This window comes from Dermacentor variabilis, chromosome 10 (assembly GCF_050947875.1).
Source record: "Dermacentor variabilis isolate Ectoservices chromosome 10, ASM5094787v1, whole genome shotgun sequence".
Taxonomy (NCBI): Eukaryota; Metazoa; Arthropoda; class Arachnida; order Ixodida; family Ixodidae; genus Dermacentor; species Dermacentor variabilis.
In genome coordinates this window covers 61,422,602-61,443,991 of record NC_134577.1, presented here as the reverse complement: position 1 = coordinate 61,443,991, position 21,390 = coordinate 61,422,602, and the positions used below count along the sequence as shown (strand labels likewise).

Here is a 21,390-nt window from a genome sequence, read left to right as displayed (position 1 = left end):
ATGTGACGCAAAAATGTTGGCACGCACTGTTCCTCTTCCGGTAACGGGTCGTTGCACATCCCTTTCACAGCTCTGTGAAAAATAAGCGCCTTTACCTATGTGTCACAAAGTGTGTGTGGCGTGGTGCCGTTGGAGGCGTACCGCATGCTTTCAATAGGAGATGACCCAAACACGCTGCCACTCCCTGCTGCAGGTGGTGTAAGGTGAAAGCTAAAGTGTTATCTTTCACTCTAGTGGCATCTCTGGGGTCACTCACCAGCTCAATTTCCTTTCGGTTTCCCGTCGCAGTCTCAAAGCACTACACAATAGAAAAACGACGTGTGTCTCGGGCCGTTAGGGCCTCATCTGCTCAATGTGTCAGAGTTTTGTGCCACAACAATTTTCGCCGAATGACTACATCTAAATTTCCTGCTAGAACACCCCACCCGAAGAAGCTGCTGACCCAGGCCAAATTCAAGGAGCGCAAACGTAAGTTTGCCAAAGCCATAAGAAAAATTTGCATTTCTGGCTGCTTGGGCCCCACAAGCTCCACGCGCGTCGCCACTTCGTGCTGCAATGATTCATGCAACTTTGCATTACGAAGATGTCAACTGCAGTTGAGTCTGCCAAATTCTTTAGTGAGTTAGGATTGCACAGTGTCTCGGTTATTATGTTTCTTTCTCGCTTTTCTTTCCTGCAACATATATGCAGGGTTCTCCTGTATAAGGCACAAAGAGGTCATCTCACCTCTGTCCTCCGCTGAGCTCCTGGAGAGATTCTTTCCACACGCCACCAAAGGCCACTTTGACCTCGAGGCCCTGAAGTGCATCCATGCCTTCTGGAGGCACTAGCTTGGCGTCTGTGCCAGGAAGCAACGTTGAGAAGATAGAGCCAAAGTCCTGCACACAAACACGTACAAATACACAATCACTAAGTTGAGTTTACAGGCAAGCCACACATCTGTGAAAACAAAAGGAGCAACACAAAGCAAGCAGCGCTTGATGTAAGTGAAGTCAAACAAGAAGGATAAAGACAAGGACAAGCTGAAACTGGACAACACAGGCTACGTGAACACCCATATTGTCCAGTATTATGGCTATTCTGAGTCCTAATTAATGCTCGGTTTTAACTGCTTCAAATGCCTAGCCCAATGTATGCTGAACTGGAGGGCATAAATTAGGGAATAAGCAAAACGAGCATGTGCAAGCACCAAACACTTTTGTACTCTTCTATCTGTTACTTTTAATGGCAATAATTTAATCCGAGTCTGAGCGCTTGATACAAAATTGCTGCATTATCTTGTCGTACAATCCCATACCATGGCTCCATTTTACCCCATGCTTGTATCAAGTGGAACTGCTTTCCCAACTTTATCATATTTATTGAAGATACATCATGCATCACAGGCTTATTGACGTCAGTGACTCACAGAGGTCGTGCAATTATGTTGGTTGCAAAGCAACTGGTCACAAACAGTCGCTTTGGTCAAAAATGGACTATTTTAGGTCAGTTGCTTGCTGTCCGATTTTTAGTCGCTTCACTGCAATTACAAAACTCCAGAACCAACCAGCAATGCAGGAGCAAGATATGTGCTTACACTGACACCTATTTCATGTGGCGATGGCATTGCTTGCAGAAGTGAAAGGCATTAAGTGCAAGACGCTTCGACATGGCAATTGACAGGTCGTGCTAACCAGTGTGAACATTGGTCACCTCGAGTTGCTTCTGGTCGCCAGTTACAGTCGGCTGCGTGACCTCTGTCAATCTCTGGTGTGAATGCACCCTAAGACTATCATTTGCAATCGTGCCACCCAGTAACCTTACATTCATTGTTTAATGCTTTTTAACAGCGGAGCTGTTTTAAGTCAAGCCTTTGCTGCCCAGCGTCGAGTGTCACGCAGGGGGGGGGGACAAGTTAATGGCACAAACCCACTATGGGGTATAGGCTATAGGAGGGGGGAGAGGGGTATAAGAGCAGGTGTTTCGCCGGCGCGCGCACTTTCGCCCCATGGATACCGTTCGGCCCGCGCAGCCCAGAAGTCGTGGCTGCCCAGACGTCACGACTGCCCAGACATCACGACTGCCCAGACATCACGACTGCCCAGAGGTCGCAACTGCCCAGAGGTCACAACTGCCCAGAGGTCACAACTGCCCAGATGTCACAACTGCCCAGACGTCACGACTGCCCACACGTCATGACTGCCCAGAGGTCACGACTGCCCAGACGTCACGACTGCCCAGACGTCACGACTGCCCAGACATCACGACTGCCCAGAGGTCACAACTGCCCAGACATCACAACAGCCCAGGCGTCACGACTGCCCAGGCGTCACGACTGCCCAGACATCACAACTGCCCAGACATCGCGCAAATCCTGAGCTTCGAGAGCGAGAAGCGCAAGCAAAGCACCAGCAGAGGGAAGCCGGTACTGCCGAGGATCAAGAATGGGAAGCGCAAGCCAAGTGCCGGTGGAGACAAGCCAACCCCCACTTTCAAGAGAAGGCAAACCAAACCAGGCGCCAGCAGAGGCAAGCTAGCCCCCGCCTCTGAGGAGAGGAGGCCGACCAGAGACGACGCAGAGCGATTCCTCTCACGGAGGGTGCCGATGGACGGTTCAAGAGAAAATTCCTAGACCGTGAGTGCGGCCACAGCTGCAGGGTCTGTGACCTCACGCAACTGAAGGGTGTGCGCAATCGGGAACCGAAGCTCGAATCTAGCAAAACAAAGTCAACGAGACAAAAGACTCATGAAAATTGCGCTCAACATGAATTCAAACTTCAGAAAACGACCACCAGCTTAGCTTGCTGTTTTGACAGCATTCACTGCATGAAACTGGCTTTACCTTTTTTGTTCCATCTACCACTGTGAACAACAGCTGAACACAGAAAAGCTCACACACAAGATGGAACACCTTTCAGACTAAAGATTTTTTTATTGTTATTTTAAGTTGGGCAGTTTTGCTCAAAGGCCACTGAAAGCGATAGCAAGGTTTACGGTCTCACTAAACCTCCTCAGATGGCATTCTAAATACACGAGCAAGTGACAGGTTCATGCAACGAAGCCTGCAAGGCAACCTCTGAAGCATAACATAAAGCGGCCTGGCAGCTCCTAGGCATCTCGAAACACATGACGAGAAGTGCTGCCAGCAGCATCGCAGGCATGATGCCTGAGTGGTGCGCAGGATGAGACCGAACCCCCCTCAGAACATTGGCACTATAGCCAGAATTTCACTGCAGAACTTTACTGTTTGTTTTACAGCACAGAGCTGCACAGCAGAAACTCTTGGTGGATTTGTGTGCACAACACTTGTGCCAACAGTAGAAGGCGTAACACTGTCCTAGCTCCCCTGTAGAGTACACTGTGCAGAATGCTCAGACTGAGCAAACGCACTGCACATCTGTCACGTCTCCGGACCTTCCTAACACTCCACCCAGAAGCTGCACATCGACCGTGACTGAACAGTGATGATGATGGCGACAGCAAAAATGCGCCTTCAGCATATAAATTATTGCCGTTGAAATCCTGACATGTGCCCTTATATTCAAATAAATAGGGCACATTTAAATTCGTGGCATGCTGGCCAAAGTATGTGAGATCACCATGGAGCTTACATCGTCACCAATGACAAATACAGCTCTGTTAAAGAACTGTGCTATGCCTGTCAGAAATAGGTCTACATATGCGTCACTCGTCCAACTCTCCAGAGGAACTGAAGGCGCACCTTGTCGACCTTCTTCCAAGCTTCCTTGAGGGCCATGTTCTTTTTCTCGTCAAGCTCCCGGATGACATCAATGATCTTGGCCCTGTCGTGGATTACAGTCCGCTTCTTGTTCAGCAGGTCTTGGTACTGGAATGAAGCAAGACACAAGATTATGTCCCTGAAGTTCCTTTCTTACCCCAATAGTGCAATGCAAAGTTCTCCCACCGTCAAACAGTGACTCTGACTCGGATGATGATGTGCTGTGTGTTCCAGACCCTTCCACATGCGGATCTTACTCAAGCCTTTGCAGTCCTTACATCAGAGTACAACGAAACTTAAAACTGGCTGAAATACAGGCAGCCTTGGTTGCACGTAAGCGGAAGTGCATGCAGCAATGCATCAACCACCTGTTCCATGCACAGGGACCTTAAAACATAAATAAAGTGATCTTTTTTTGGATACATTCGGTTCTTTTTTTTTTTTTGACATTCGATAGTTTGTACTTATTTACATCCCCTGTGGAGTCTGAAATATTGGTAGTCGACTGCATATACTTTCTATTTTCTTTACAGACAGGTAGCGAAAACCTTTAAAGTGCCACCAACACATCCTAATCATTGGCGCTGTATTTTCTTATGGAAGCTGTTTCTGTCTGCAACGTCTTTCTTAATGTGGTCCAACACCGTTGGCAATGAAGTACATGGTCGAGCTAACGTGCTCCAGCTATACAGATGGCTGAAAATGATGTCGCAAGAACAGACGCCAACTAGTATGCACTTTGCTTACGGCCAATAGCATAAAAATCTGTCCTCAGTCTTAGCAGTAATTCTGCGCTTCCTCCAGTCTACTTTTTAAACATATCTTTTGCTGTGCATTATCTATCATGATGGAGAAATGACCACAGTTCTGTATTTTGTCGCTCTGCGCCTGAAAGTTAGGAAGGACACGGCGGCCAACAATGGCTGCAAGGGTGATGATGTGCAGGGGTGGAAGAAGATGTCACTACTTAGCAAAGAAAGAAAGCATATCCAAGGCCTTTAGCCATGGTGGGAGTGTGCATACGTGTGGGGAGGTCGTTCAACCAACCGTGCCCATCAGAGATGCCAAAAGCTTGGTGACCGAGTCGTCACAGCAACCAGACAAGGGCACGTCTCTCACCTTTTCCTCGGCCTTCAGCAGCATGTTCTGGGCGCGCGAGTTGACATTCTGGCCTAGCTTCTCCTTGGTCTCGGACAGCTTGCTGATGCGCCGGCCGGCATCGGTCGGGTTGTTGGCCTCGAAGTCGTACTCAGTGTTGCTCTTGCCAAAGTAGGGCCGCTCTGAAGGAATCCACTCGTAGTGGTGGACCATGTCCTCCAGCTGCACACAATTGCACCCACTGACACAAAGCTTTAAGCAAAATTATAGCGCCTAGAATATATTGATTATAGTGTGTTGAGCACAGGCGTCACGGTGGCACCAAGAGTAATGCCTTTCGCTGGAGGTCGCATGGTGTGCTGCAGTACAGAACTGCGCACGTCTTCCTCTCGCTGTGCGCTTCGAAATGATGTGCTCTGTGCAGAGCACAGCTTCATTTCTCTTTTCTTTTTTTTTCACATAACGTCAGCACACTACCAAACTATCCCACATTTTGTTGCCATGGTACCGTGGAAAGTGTTGCCAGACAGCATTGCTAGTAGGGATTGTGCTGAACATGCGGCCTCCAGGCATCACTGGTGGTGCCACCATCTCCCGTTAAACAGGCCCAGCACTCAGCACACTAGTCTGCATATTTAGTTATTTATTTCTTTATCTAATACATACTGCGGACATGAAGTCCATGCAGGGTGACATACAATATTAGGTCACAAGAAGTAAAACAATGTCAATACAACAAAATGCGGAAATACGACAATAATGCTGATACAAAAGGTAAACAATCGTGATACAAGTTTTAGAAAGGCAAGTCATTCAAGTCATTAATGGTGTGTGCAAAGAAAGAGCATTTAAATAGGTTGGTTCGGGCAAAATAGGGGGTTAGTGCGTTTTAATGATGCTGGCGAGTAGGTCGTGACCGTGCCCTAGAAACTAGAGCACGATCTGGCCCAGCAATCAATCGGCCACTATCGGACTGATGGAAATGAGAATGACACAACGGATACAAAGTCGTCTTGGGCAACTAGGACCAAACATAGCCAGACCTGGGACATTCGTGGGCCTAGACGTGCTGTGAAACAGATAAGTGAAGTTGCTTATTGTAATAGGGTTGGTAGCGATAGCTGTGAATGCGACGACCCGGGAGGAAATTTGCTGGTACGTACGGGGATAAGAAACTTAGTCCACACCAGCGTTTTCACGTGAGGCAGGTGAGCAAGTATTGCAGAGAAGTTGCTGCGGCGGGTGGTCACTATTCTCGATCACGCATGCCTTGCGCCTCTTCTTTTTTACACTAGATCTAGGGGCTGGAAAACGTATCACACTGACACGTGTACTTGTTTATCTTTTCTGGGCGATCGCTTGTCACCACCTAACAAATGTTATCGCACAGCGCAGGACGCACCTGCATGTATCGGAAGATTCTGGAATGTTATCGATGGTTCCATTTGCTGTCTGTCACCAAACCTAATGTAATCTGATTGCACGTGTGCGCGACGCAAATAATGTAGAACTCTGTGGAAGGCACGCGGGTCCCAGCAATTACTCTGGAATATTCGACGACTGATGTATAAAAGCCGACGCGCTCGACCCGCTGATCAGATTTTCGCCGATCGGTGACTGTGCTTGCCGCTGTCGTTGTGCTTTAAGTGTAGCCTGTTTTTGTAGGCACAGGTTCGCCCAATAAAAGTTAGTTTTGTCTTTCACAGTATTGCTACTGTGTTCTTTAACGTCGCTACCACGTGACAATACAGCAGTTTGGATATCTACTGGATGCTGGTGCCGAAAGAGTGTTTTCTGGAACTGTATGAACCAATAAAAAATAAGTGTACAGTGAAACCTCGTTAATTCAGACTTAACAAGACGAAAAAAAATTGTGCTGCTCCGCATTAACTGAATGTCGAATGATCGAGAATATCAAGAATACAATAAACAAATGCTTCCTACATCAACCCGCTTTTATTTACTGGATGAATTGGCAAATCCTGCTTCTATTTTGCACAAAAGCAATGCGCAAGCTGAAATTCTCATCATCTCGTGACTGATTAGCGTTCGCAGCGGCGAAGGCCTCGCGACTTCCTCCACAGCGCGGCCACGGCGCATGTCTTTATCGAAGACACGCTCTTCACTACCACTCGCACATCCTGATTATTTTTTCACCAGGTCGCTACCCGTCGCGATGTAGACAGTGCTTTTCATCGTCGACAGCTTTGCACTGAGTGAAATTGAGACTACTGTTTGCCACAACGACTGCGGACGAAACCGTGGCCACTATCGACGCGATCACGGATAGCAACCTTGTGGTTCTGAAGGTGCACGGCCGAAGCACGCACTGAGTGAAAGCAAAGACACCGTTTGCTGCAACTACGGATGAAATCGCAGTCGCTATCGACGCGATCACGGACGGCAACTACACAGCTATGAAGGCACGTGGCCAAAGCACTGCTGTGCTTGGCAGTAAAAGCAAGAATAAAGGCTTTAAAGGCGCAAATAGGCACGAAGTGTTCCAGCACTGCTGTCATTCACGTACCATTTTCACTGATGACTACGGCAATGCAAACTCCTCCGCTTCGTTTCTCTAGGAACTAATGCCGTTTTCGCTCTGTTGTATCGCAACTTTGCGGTGCTCTGCGCTCGACGAGCTCCGAACGCTGTCCGAATTAACTGATGTGCGGCCAAATGCGTCTGAATTAACGAGAGTTTCATTGCATTAAATAATGCATACGCCTTCCAGGACCAAAGGACGAGTTTGAATTATCTGGTTTTCTGAATTAACGAGTGTTGAATTAACTAGGTTTTACTGTAGCTGTATTGGATCATCTTTTTGTGTTCTCGATCGCAAATGCTGGCACTGGGAAATTGTAGGTAACAGGACCGTAACGAACAAGGTTCTACTGCACTAAACCACACCATGGCCTCTTTTATGTAGGTTTGAATGTTCCATTTTATAGTGACTGGCATTTTTCCATTTAAGAACTTTTTATGATTTTGCACTAACCACCACTTTATTCACACTGCCTTATTCTTGCACAACATTGCACAAGATCGCGCTTTATGGTCTCAATTGTTCACTGCAATACTAGGCAATGTTGCTTGCCTAGTTTGTCAAAAAAGAAGAAATATGCGAATTTACTTTTTTCTGTGCCCCTCCAAATCACAACACTCATGGAATAATGCAAGCCGATTTTGAAAGCCATGCTTTGCTCTACTGCAGGTGCCGGAAAGTGACCCTCCATTTTTATAAACTATTATACATGGTGAGAACCTCAGACCAAGGCAATCTTCTTTTTCTTTCTCTTAACAAACCAGGCAGGCAGCAGTACCAAATATTATATTCGATGATCCGGACTATAAAATGCAACCATGCTGCAAAATCTGAGCAAAAATCGAAGCAATGGTAAGCGCAAGATTTCCTTAAAAGGGAAACACGCAAGTTACTACATCGTTCGCGGAGTTAGTGCAAGTGTGGTGAAATCGTTCCATCAGTAGTTAACCCTCAGGCAGGCATTCATTATTTTGAATCATCATCATCATCAGTCTGATTAAGCCCACTGCAGGGCAAAGGCCTCTCCCATACTTCTCCATCTACCCCGGTCATGTACTAATTGTGGCCATGTTGCCCCTGAAAAATTCTTAATCTCATCTGCACACCTAACTTACTGCCGCCCCCTGCTACGCTTCCCTTCCCTTGGAATCCAGCCCATAACCCTTAATGACCATCGGTTATCTTCCCTCCTCATTACATGTCCTGCCCATGCCCCCCCCCCATTTCTTTTTCTTGATTTCAACTAAGATGTCATTAACTCGCGTTTGTTCCCTCACCCAATCTGATCTTTCCTTATCCCTTAACGTCACACCCATCATTCTTCTTTCTATAGCTCATTGCGTCGTCCTCAATTTAAGTAGAACCCTTTTCTTAAGCCTCCAGGTTTCTGCCCCGTACGTGAGTACTGGTAAGATACAGCTGTTATACACTTTTCTCTTGAGGGATAAGGGCAACCTGCTGTTCATGATCTGAGAATGCCAGCCAAACACACCCCAGCCCATTCTTATTCTTCTGATTATTTCAGTCTCATGATCCGGATGCGCGGTCACAACCTGCCCCAAGTAGATGTATTCCCTTACCACTTCCAGTGCCTCGCTACCTATCGTAAACTGCTGTTCTCTTCTGAGACTGTTAAACATTACTTTGGTTTTCTAAAGATTGATTTTTAGACTAATTTGAAGCCCCACTGTTTTTCCCTGCTCGTTTAACTAATACGCGATGCACCCACAACCACCAGAACAGCACGCCCACCTTCTTCACAGCATCTCCAGCCTCACGGTCGATCTTGTTGACGTCGTGCTCCCACTGCTGGATCTTGAGCTTGAGCTGGTCAGCCTGCTTTTCGATCTCAGCCCGCTCGGCATATTTCTCAGCAATCTCGCGGCTTGCAGCCTTGAGCTTCTCCTTCTGTGCCTTGACCTCCTCTCCCGCCTCTTTCACTTTCTCCTGCGTGGCATCCACACAACAGACAAGTCCTTGTAACCAGAGGTATTTCGTACTACAATTACTAGAGGGAATTAACATAGGAATAATTGTTAGTACATGAATTTGTTTGTCTGATCCTCGTGCTTGTGGCTTCAGAAGTTCTGGTGCCTTTATTTGCCATGCTTCTTCTGCCTTTATTGGCCTAAATTTCGAAGCATTTGCATTTTGATAACACAAAAGGCAATAAGATTGCATGCACGCATAATCATTACGCATTGCAGCATTTATAATGCAGTATACCTTGTTAAAAATGATCAATTTGCACAGTCACAAAAATCATGGTGCAGTTAAACCTCAATATAGCAAAGCCAATAAAATTAGCACTATACTTTGTGATATAGAATTTTGAGCTTTTACGCAATTCAGTACAGTCGCAGACAAATTTTTCTTACACAGACGGGGCCATAAAAATTTTGAGATTGTTGGGCGATCAGACAAATAAAAAAAAAAGAATAAAGCGCACACTTCAATGGCAAATTTCTTCTCATTTCGTTAAATTTGAGAGTTGGCGACCAAATAAATATATATGGTTTCATGCCTTGTTGATTACACCTTCACATTGGCAGTTCAAAGCAAGGCCTGTGTAAGTTTTCAGATTCACTCCGCCACTGCTGCTGGCACTGTGCTGCTGCTGGCACTGTGCTGCTGTCCGTGAACACTTGATCACTGCCACGACGCTGGTGTGATGAAGAGCGCAGGCAGGGGGAAGCGAACGCTCCGTCTGCCTCTTGCTTCAACACGTCTCCGAAACTTAGCCCCGGCACTACAGTCAAACCCCGTTACAATGAACACCACATTAACGAAAATTTCAGATTAACGCACTTTTAAGAAATTCCATGCCGACTGCTTATAGTTTCAATGGAAAAATATTTCACAACTACGAACTTCAGGATAACGAACATTTCAGAATAAGGATCGTTATATAATTTCCATGTCATCTTAACAACACCTCAGTACTACGAACTCATATCCCGAAATGCGAGGATTCTTAGATTTCAGTGTATCCGTCACAGCAGTCGGAGCTCCAAGCTAGCAGACGACGCAACGCAAAGAGCGGCCGCCTTGCAACTTGCTTCCCGCAAAAATCTGAGATGGCGCGAAAGGAGAAAGATGCGGGCGGGGACTTTTTTTTTTTTCCCTTCTCCGTTGCGGAGGCAACGACGCACCAGGTTTTGTGAGTGGAGAGGCGGGGAGCATGGGCTCGTAAAACATGAGACGGTGCGGCAGAAGGAAGAAAAAAGGTAGTTAACGCTGAAGTGGGCCTTTTCTATTTTTCCTGTTGCGGAGGCGACGACGCATCACGTTTTTCTTGCTTGTTTTCTCAGTTGTTCGCATGCTGTCACCCGTATCAGGCCTGTCGATCTTGTTTCTCTTCTCGTTATATTATTGTGTTAGAAGTGCGTGCTGGCATTCGCGTTGCCATGAGCTCAACAACTCTAACCACGACGAAGAAGCGAAAGCAGTTTTCTTTGAGCGAGAAAGTAGACATTCTTCGCGAGATAGAAGACAGGAAGAAACAATCCGTCGTGGCTAAAGAACGTGGAGTGGCGCGGTCGACGATCGCCACGATTCTCAAAGATGGACGATGATGGACAATGACGTTACGGCAGCACCCGAAGACCGCGACGAGTCCGTGTCTGCCACAGATGCGTTGGACTGCTTGCGACAACTCCGCATATTTATAGCCAAAAGCGGCACAGCGACCGAAGGCGTGCATAAGAATGCGGACAGTCTGGAATCGTTCGTGCTGCAGAGTCTGTGCTGCACGCGTCAGAAGACGATCACGGACTATTTCAAATAAATGTGCCTTGTCTGACGATCACGTGTGCATTCTGTGAGAAACGAGTTCAAGGACGTACTGTTTCAAAGGTAGGATGTTTGCGTTGCTGAAATGCTATTGTTATCGCTAGTTTTTGGGCTTTCACTATAACGACCTTTCAGAATAACGAATATTTTTCCGCGGTCCCCTGAAGTTCGTTATACCGAGATTTCACTGTAGTTGCGCCGGAAGCCAGTGCACACGAAGCCACCAGCAATCTCGGATCACACAGTTTTTGCACCCACTGCAGATTATCTTCAAGATAGGCTGTGCGGAGCACATATGCTCTCAGCCATGCTCACAGCCATGCGCAGACCAAGCAAAACTAGAATGGGAGACACCCACACGCGTGCTCTTACTCACCTTGGCAGCGGCCAGCTTTTGCTCATTCTGCTTGAGCTTTTCTTCGAGTTCGGCCAGCATGGCATCACTCGCCTTCATCTGTTCGTCGTAGCCCAGGATGGACTTCTCCAGTTCCTGGATCTCCAGGTTCAGCCCTTCCACTTCCTACATTGCAGAGAGGCAGTCAGTGAGCGAGATGAACAGTGATTTAATCAAGACAAGTTACACATTCGCTACGCTGGTGGTGCCCAAGCGACCCGAGACTCACATTGTCACACTTTACTACTGTGAAGTATTTTAAGACGGCAACAAGCTGAAACAAAATCAAGGTGGCAGGCGACACCAAAATACGATGCTGCCGGAGCTAAACATGACACTCACTTCGCGACGCTTGTAGCAGCAAACAGCAGCAGATTTCGGTTATCACCTATTAAAAGTATGCAGTACGGTTCCAACAGCACTACGCTACCCACGCTGTGAAACAAATAAATGAACGTGCTTATCGCAATAGGATTGGTAGCGATATCTGTGAATGCGGTGTGCGACGATCCAGGAGGTGATTTGCTGGTACCGGGGGCGAAAACTAATAAGTGAGAGTTGGTGTTCTCACGTGAGACGGGTGGGGGAGTATTGCGGGCATGCTGCTGCAGCAAGCAACCACTGTTCTCAATCGCGCGCGCCTCACGCCTTTTCTTGTTTACATGGGGTCCAGTGGCCAGGAAACATATTATACAATCACAGTTTGACGATGTACCGTATTTATTCGCGTATAACCCGCACCAAAATGTGAAAAAACGCGTTTAAAAAGTGGGGGTGCGGGTTATCTGCGAATTTTTTCCTTGGGAGGGGGGGGGTCGGCTTCACCGCAATGTGCGGCGGCCTCCCCGTGTAGTCCGCCATCCCCATCGTCATCGACGCTTGTCAAGCCGATGAAGGGCCAACGAAAGGCCAGCATTGTTGAGCCTCGCGTTAGGCGCTGTTTAGTGTACTTACCCCAGTTTGCACTGTTTGCCTGCTTTGTTTTGGCATCATGAGTGCGACTCGACGGCAGTGTTTCACAGCGAAAGAGAAGCTAAAGATTACAGCCGCTGCCGAAGAAATCGGCAACAGAGCTGCTGCAAGACAGCATGACGTCGACGAGTCGTGCATTCGCGACTGGAGGAAGAAAAAAGAGAGTCTCGAAGCAACGAACCGGAACAGGCGAGCGTTTCGGGGTCCGAAGACTGGCGCGTACCCCCACCTCGAGACGCAGCTTGCGAAGTTCATTGAGGAGCAGAGAAGTCGTGGCCACGCTGTTTCGACTGAGATGGCGCAAATGGAAGCCCTGAAGTTGGCCCGGGAATTGAACATTCCACGTGAGTTTCGTGCAAGCCGTGGATGGCTTCAGCGCTTCATGCGAAGACATGGATTTTCTATGCGGCGGCGAACAACCATGTGCCAGCGGCTTCCTGAAGCCTACGAGGAAAAGTTGTTGAACTTTCAACGATATGTGATCGCACTTCGGAAGGAGCACAGCTATTTGCTGTCTCAGGTGGGAAATGCTGATCAAACACCTGTGTACTTTGAGATGCCGATGGACACGACCATGGAAAAAAAGGGCTCCAAATCAGTCAGCGTGCTGACCGGCGGAAATGCCAAGCTGCGCTGCACAGTCATGCTATGCGCTTTGGCTGACGGCACGAAACTGCGCCCGTATGTGATTTTCAAACGCAAGACGCTACCTAGCATTCCACTGCCCCCAGGAATCGTTGTGCGTGCGGAAGAAAATTCGTGGATGAACAGTGGCCTAGTCGGTGACTGGCTTCGAGTAATCTGGGAGCGAAGACCAGGTGCCTTGCTGGCACGCCGGTCGATGCTCGTACTAGATTCCTTCAGAGGCCACTGCACTGATGCGGTGAAGGCTCGCCTTGCCGAGACCAGCACCGACCTCGTCATAATACCTGGCGGCATGACGTCCATGCTACAGCCACTCGACGTGTGCCTGAACAAGCCGTTCAAGGCACACGTGAAGCGGCTGTATGCCCAGTGGATGGCCGACGGCATGTACGCCCTCACACCGACGGGACGCGTGCGAAGGCCTGATATTCCATTGCTGTGCCAGTGGATCGTGGATGCGTGGAAAGCGATACCGGCCGATTTGGTGCGCAAAAGCTTTAAAAAATGTGCGATCAGTAATAGTCTGGATGGTTCCGAGGACGACTACGTCTGTGAGAGTGGCGATGAAGCCTCGGATGGCAGTAGTGAGAGCGGCGTCGATTAAGAATCGGATAACCAGTGACGTGGTGGCGGTCGTTTGAATAAATGTTCTGAAAACGAAATGATCACTGAGTGTGAGTTGCATCTTTCTAGCGCTCATTTTTTTTTTTTTCAGGTAAACGTGCGGGTTATACGCGAGTTTTTTTTTTTTTTTTTTCCGCCGAGTTCAAAGTTAGGGGTGCGGGTTATACGCAGGGGCGGGTTATACGCGGGTAAATACGGTACATTGGTGAACATTGGTGGCAAACGATAATGTTTTCTGGGGACATATGAACCAGTAAAAGAGAAGCGTAACTGTATTGGGTATATTTTTTTTTGTTCTCGATCGTGAACATTAGCACAGGCAAATCATATGTAATGGGATCGTATCAATGAGGCGCTCCTGTACACTCAAAGGTTCATGGTGCTGCGACTGCTCACTGTTACATCCAATACACTCGACTTCCGTTAATTTGATCCTGATGGTGCCAACGAAACTGGTCAAATTAAACAAACTGAAAAAAGAAAGCTAATGCCAAAACACACTGTTGATTCACTTGACAGTATATGCACTTAATGTTATCTTCGCCACAATACAGCCATGTTATGCGGTGAAGCAAGTCAAGCAAAAAAAGGAGCCACTGTTACGAGACATAGCACCTGTTCCTTAAATTACACACGCACATTCTCAGTCTCCAGTAACAATACAAGCACCAAAACACCCAAGTTTACTGGCAGGCCGTTGGAGTTTTAGGTAGACCCCCGCTCTTTTGTTGGCTTTAAATGCCGTCTCGATTTTCAGTGTTTTTTCATCTCACTGCCTTTTGTTTCGCTAGCTTTCCCAAACACACGTGGAATTCTCTACTTCCCAGTGCACGGCACCTGCGCATGCATATAATTAAGGAATACACACTAGGCCCCATTAACTGTCTCATATACAAGACACGCATCATCATGGCAATGTCAGAAACAGCTTGTTTCTCGTACTGTGACCGGAGCTCGTACTGTGACCGGAGACGGCGCATGCGTGCCTGTATTATTAAGCAACGTCTACTATGTCTCATAAAAGTGGCCCCCTTTCTTCGTTAATATGCTTCACTGCAATAATTTGCTTATGCTTCACCATATGGCATTATGGCAAAACTGACCAGCCAAGCTTGAATGTCCGGCAAAGGTCAAGTTTCAGATCGAAATAATGGAGATTTGGGCCCATAGAAATGTATGGGCACTGGCGGGGTCCTTCGGTTAGGATAGAATTAACGGGAGTCGAATTAATGCAAGTCTACTGTACATTATTAAAGACCGATATTGTTGTAAGTGGGTTTGATTGTATATGAAAAATAGTAGTCAGAGCCAAAATATAAAATATGGTGAAAAATACTAAAAATATTTGCTGCTCAGTACGCCGACTGTTTATGAAAGATTCACAGCCTTTGTTCCGTGAATGACAACGACCTGCGCCACTGGCAAATGTAAACATTTATTAAGTTTAGAATGCAATATGGACGTAACAGTGGTCGAAATTTCGGCTGCCGTATAAAATGGCTGTATAAGTTGTCACCTCTGCTGCGCAGGCAGGTCCGTATAAAATCCACGGATCTAAGAAATCGAGCTCAGAAAACCAGTCGCATACAAAGCATGCAGGGTGAGGTCAGAGCTATTTCTTTAAGTACGAGAGGCATTTACACTTGCTTGCGAACGCTATTCTAAAACTGTCTAGCAACTGTCTAAAACTGTCTGGTACTGGCACAATACTGCTATAGTGCAGTAAAAAAAAAGTTACACCTGGCCAGCCACTGTTCTCTCCCCCTTTTGTCTCACCTGCTTCTTGGCAGTGGCCTTCTTGGCCGACTCGTCAGCCTTCTTTTTGCACTTGGAGATCTGCTGCTCGGCTGCCTTCAACTCTCGATCTCGGATGTTCTTGGCATCTTTCACTTTCTCCTCGAGGTCCTTCACACGAGCCGAGGCCTTCTTCTGTGTCTCCTTGCACGCCTGCAGCTTCGCCTTCGACTCCTCTGCAACCAACAAGAGCAGGTGGGCAGACAAAGCTTGGTTTTTGAAACTCAAGAGACATGGCAAGCAAACGACCCGATCTCTGAGCTTTCGTCTGATGATCAATTACTAACTACGGGCAGCGCAGCGCAGCAACAGCTATGCATAGCATCACCAACCAGAAAAGAGTATCAGAGGTAGGGCTCCTCCATTGTTCGCCCATTGTGCAAAACCAATTGAATACAAGCTACACAGAAGGATTAGTAAGGCACTATGAGCAAGCCTTGCTTCCTTTTACGGGACACACAGCCAGTTCTCGTAACCAACTGACTGATATTACCCTAGCCTGTGCTCTATGCTGCACTGAATGGAGTTGAGATGGTGTCCATCGAATTACCAGTCTATTCGAAATCTGCCCTAGTCCTGACACAAACTCATCCATTTTAAACTGGACTGCTTGAAGCATACCGATAAGCTGCTCCGCTTAGAGCAAACTGTGAAGGGGCACGTGCACATTCACAGCAGCACTCAGCACCTCTTGCGCCAAGCAAAGCGTTCCACGCCGGGCAAGCTAGCAAACCTTTCCGTCACCAGCTACGCCATTGCACTGCCTGTGCGCCCTTTTTCTTCGTGCTGTATTCATGTGTTATTAGTGGTAAGCAGGAGCACACTCACGACGGCACTCAGCACCATTCGCCCCTAAGTCACGTGAATAAACTCAAGGTAGCAACATTCCTTCTCTCCTTCTCGCCACACACGCCTTCCCTCAGCACTAGCCCTCTCAGTTTGTTGTTTTGATTGTAACAATCGCGCTGCACAGCCCACCGATTTTCGCAATCGTTGGATTCACAATCACCACCACTGTCGTGGTGCCGACGCAAGTCAGAACAAGAAATCAAGAAAACAAAAGGCATGGCTGGCAGCACACGGATGTTCTTGCGCTTATTTCCATGGAAACGGACCAAGTACAACTACGTGACTCCACTCTGCCAACAAGGAGATACAGATAAGCCTTGGACTGCCTCACCTGCCCTCGCTCCCTGGCTGGCTCGGGTGGCAAGATAAAAGAATGTCGCCACCTTTAGTTATATTCAGGTGGCTTATTCACGTCGAGCAAGCAAGCAACCCTCTTCATCAGTGCGTCTTTTTTCTCCATGCTGTGCCTACATGTTATCAGGGGATAGTGCAGTGCCGTGGAAGTACAGTAGTTTGCAACAGAACAGAGAAATATTACTCTACGCTGCCTTCTACATGCCCTGCATGCCCAAAGCCACTCGAACCAAGATTGGCTCCCTCCCGCAGCATCCGCAAAGGAGCCAATCGCGACCGAAGAATTCTGTCCCGATCTGCTCAATCGCAATCGAAAATGTGCCGCATAATACCAGTATTCGACTTTCATAGAGTTGTGCTATTTCAGCTCAGCTCTTTAAGCTTTTATGTAGTAGTCACTTTTATTGAACTACCACTTATACAGTTTTTTTTTGTCGTTACGTTAATTTCGTTATTCAGCTAACCAGTGGTTTCAGTCGCTGATGCATCTGCCTAGCCTACGAAACGCCGTTTGGCTGCAGGACCTCGCTTCAGTCCCTATTGGGTTTACAAAGCAACACAGGAATTACAACACAGGAATTATGAGAGCCACCACTAATGAAGGGCTTTTTTAAACCGAGGGTTCATTAATGTGCACCTAAAGCACATAGGTGTTTTTGAATTTTGCCCCCACTGAAATGTGTAAGCTGCGGCTGGGAATCAAACCCGCGACCTCATGTTCAGCAGCACGCTTTATCCACAAACCGCGACAACTATAAGCTATACAGACAGCTACTGCTGTCATCAATGTTGCAAGACCCACCAATAGTCTGTTGAAGGGCCTGGTACTCCTGCAGAAGCTGGTGGTGCGTGCTCTGCTGGAGTCGACTTTTGAGCTGCTCCAACTCGGTCTCCTTCAAGTCAGACTCTTCTTTTAGGCGGTTGTACCTGCACAGGCAACATACAGTAAAACCTCGTTAATTCGAATTTCACGGGATCGAAAGAAATGTCTGAATTAACTAAATGTCGTAACATCGAGGGTACCAAGAAAACAATAAACAAATGCTTACAACATCAACACGCTTTTATTTACTGAATGAATGAGCCAATCCTGTTTCTAGCAGTGAGCAGTGAGGAAGCTCCAGTTCTCATCATCTCGGGGCTAATTAGCGCTCGCATCTGCGAAGGCCTCGCGACTTCCTTCACAGCTGCACTGTGAAAGAAGTTGCGAGACCTGCGAAAAAGCTTTTTACTACCGCGCACACATCCCGACTACTCTTTCGCCAGTGAGCTGGTCGCCGCCCATCGCGATGTAGCCAGTGCTCTTCATTTTTCCACAGTTTGCCAGAACGAAACTACTGTTTGCCACAAATGCTGCGGACGAAACAATGGCCATTGTTGACACGATCATAGATGGCAACCTTACGGTTCTGAAGGCGCGCAGCCGACTCACGCACTGAGTTAAACCGAAACTACCGTTTCCTGCAACTGCGGACGAAATTGTGGTCACTATCGAAGTGATCATGGATGGTGACTACACATTTATGAAGGCATGCGGCCAATGTGGTGCTATACGTGGTGGTAAACACAAGAATAAAGGCTTTAAGAGCACAATTAGGTACGAAGCGTTCTGGCATTCCTGTCATTCACATACGATTTCCACTGATGACTATGGCGATGCAGACTCCGCTGTTTCGTTTGGGTTGGGCGCTAGCACCATTTTTGCTCTCTTGTGTCACTTACTTGCAGCATTCCGGCTCTAGCCGAGCCCTGAGAGTTGTCCGAATTTACCACGCGCTGTGAAACATATAGCCGAAGATGCTTATCGCAATGGGATTGACAGTGATAGCTGTGAATGCCGCATGCGATGACCCCGGAGAAGATTTGCTGGTACCGAAATGAGAAACTGAGTGCATGCCGCCATTTTCATGTGAGACGGGAGGCCGAGCATTGCAGTAATGCTGTTGTGACAGGTGACTATATACCATTCTCAATCGCACGCGCCTCGAGCATTTTCTTATTTATATGGGATCTAGCGGCCGGAAAACGTATTATATGGTCCCAGTTTGGTGACGTACTGAACCGTTGGTGCCAAAAGATGTTGTTTTCCGGGTATGTAAAAACCGGCAAGAAATGAGCGTAACGCTATTGGGTCTTTTTTTGCGTTCTCGATTGCGAACGTTGGCACTGAGAAAATGTACGTAACAGGAACGTATCAACGAGGTTGTACTGCAATCTCACTAACACTCCTAGGGCTAGGTCTAGTAAACATAAATACCCAAGTTAGTGGACGGATTGGTAGCCGTCAGCGTAACACAATCGGTAGAGCAACACACGCATAATGCAGAGGTTACGGGTTCAGCTTCCACTGGAGACAAGTTATTGTCTCGTCCATTCCCTTTGCTTCATTATGTTCTACATTTCAATTTCAACTACAGTTAATTTCCCCAATGCTTTCCTTGTCTTCATTGTCTGTTGGCTTTATGTCTTCCGCAAGCTAGTATTACACACTGATAGCGCAGGCAAAACTGTAGTTAGTGTGCAGTTTGGCCTCCAAGACTCGAAACATGTGCATAGTCTCAGAGGCCACGTTTGATGTCAACTCTTTCCGTTGTCTACCACAACACGGCCCATACAACAAATCTTGGTGAGTGGTCGCAGGAAGTTGCATGCAGTACCGAAGTTCTAAAAGAAAAGCAACAGACGCTAATCTAGAAACACTGAACCAAACAGCAAGCGATTGTACCACGCAACAATAGCATTGAAAACGAAGAAAAGAAAATAGTAAGATGCAGCAAACAGTCATGAGGGTTTACTTTTGTGCCACTGCCTGGATTCCTGCGAGCTCCTTGGAGATGTTTGCGTAAGCCTGCTCCCGAGATGCCAATTCCGTGCGGTCTTTCTGGATCTGGGCGACCATTTCCAGCGTGCTGGGACCCTTGGGCTGTGCACCTGTGCCACATCACAACAACACTTCGAGTTAACAGACAGTACCGCACCCAACATAGGGCACGCAGCTTGGTGGATGAGTAATGATGCTGGCAGCTGTAGACTTCCTCAAAAAGCCCTTTAATATGAAAAGGGGAGGGGGGGTGAAGTGCAGAGAACATTGGAAGGCAATTGCCAAAGCTGACCGATAGCTCCCCCATAGGCCTGCTTAGTGTAGACAGCGAGTGGCGTATGAGAGTAACACGAAATGGGCGCCAAGAGAAGAAAGGCACAGCTGCAGATGGCAGAAAACTACTATGTGATGCGATAAAATTAGAAAATCAGCAGGCATAACCTGGGTTCAGCTGGCACAAGACAGGGGTAATTGGAGATTGCTGGGAGAGGCCATCGTCCTGTAGTGGACATAGATGTAGGCTGATGATGATGAGAGCTGCCATGAGGTCTATTACAGTAACACCTCGTTAAACCGTACCCGCTTAAACATTAGTTTCGTTTTAAAAGTAGTAAAGTCAAATCTCCGATTCGGCGGCCATTGAACATAATGTGTTTTGTATCCGCATAAACCGTACCAGCTTATTCCGCACATATTGATAAACAGGTAGTGTTTCCACTTTTCGTCGCACAATCACGGCGGTAGGTCGGCCTAAAGCCCCTCCATCCACGCGCCATCGCCGCTTTCTTAAGTAGCGACCAACCTTTGTTGTGCGCCGCCTTTTCTCTTGACACCAAATCCGGTTCCGGCATTTCTGGTTCCGGCATTTCCGTTTTCAAAATTTCCGGTTCCGGCGTTTCCGCTTCCTGGAGTTGCGCTGCGGGAATTTCCGCTTTGACTGCTGTTAGACGATGGTGAGATGCCCACGCGTGCTTAGCAGAGCTGTGGCAGTCACCATGAGAAGAATGCAAAGGGTACAAGCTGTTGTATTCCGCTGAAGTAGTGGTTCGCGGTCGCTGTTTTCCTAATGCACGAAAAACGGCAGTGGTCTCCAAGCGCTCAGGCACTACATTCCACTGTACGTTGTCTCTCGTGGCACAACCCGTCGCAGGTTGACGCAAAGCAGCAAACACGATCAGATCGCTGATTACAATAGGCGGTGGTTCTTGGATGGAATCGCATTCACAGTTTAAACCGCAGCTGGTGCAATTAAAGCCTCTCCATCGACACGAAAGTAAACAACGCTAAAGAAACCACCAAAAAAAAAAAAAAAAAACTTAGCGTCACTTCCACTCGGAACAGGAAGCTGCAGCTACGTAAGTTCCACTTGACGCCAGAATCTAAGGGGGTGAGTGGGAGAGGCGCGTAGAGGAGGAGGGTAGGTTGGCTGTACTTAACCTGGTCGGTGGAAACGTGTATGGAGTGTATGGAGGGGCTTTAGGTCGGCCCAGCAGAACGAGCCTCAGAGATCAGAACAGCCTCCAAGCGCAAATGCAGAGGGCATTTGAAAGGGTGAAGTCACATCAACATCATTTTGGCGTTGTGCCAGAGAGCATCGTGGCCTGTGTTGTGGTGTTGTGCAAGCTAGGACTTGCGTCATGCCTAAGCTCGGACAAAACTGGGTGCTCAGCATAAAAGAAAAATTGGACATTGTTCGTATCAAACAAGGCACGAAAACGTCGGCGCTGGCATGGGAGAGGGACCTACCACTGACTACGGTGTGCGGCATTTGGAATGAAAAAGAGAAT

The 21,390-nt window shown here is 47.6% G+C and overlaps 1 protein-coding gene across 1 annotated transcript in view; it reads right to left on the bottom strand.

Annotated features, from left to right (window-relative positions):
* Positions 1-21,390, bottom strand: part of SMC2 (structural maintenance of chromosomes 2) — a 77,996-nt gene that overhangs the window by 10,300 nt on the left and 46,306 nt on the right. Inside the window, exons 13-20 of the mRNA XM_075672849.1 lie at positions 19,578-19,713; positions 17,585-17,709; positions 15,562-15,755; positions 11,527-11,670; positions 9,111-9,305; positions 4,838-5,038; positions 3,701-3,826; positions 727-878 (exon numbers count right to left, since the gene is read on the bottom strand). Coding sequence (XP_075528964.1) covers positions 727-878; positions 3,701-3,826; positions 4,838-5,038; positions 9,111-9,305; positions 11,527-11,670; positions 15,562-15,755; positions 17,585-17,709; positions 19,578-19,713 — 1,273 coding nt within the window. The remainder of the gene's footprint in view (positions 1-726; positions 879-3,700; positions 3,827-4,837; positions 5,039-9,110; positions 9,306-11,526; positions 11,671-15,561; positions 15,756-17,584; positions 17,710-19,577; positions 19,714-21,390) is intronic.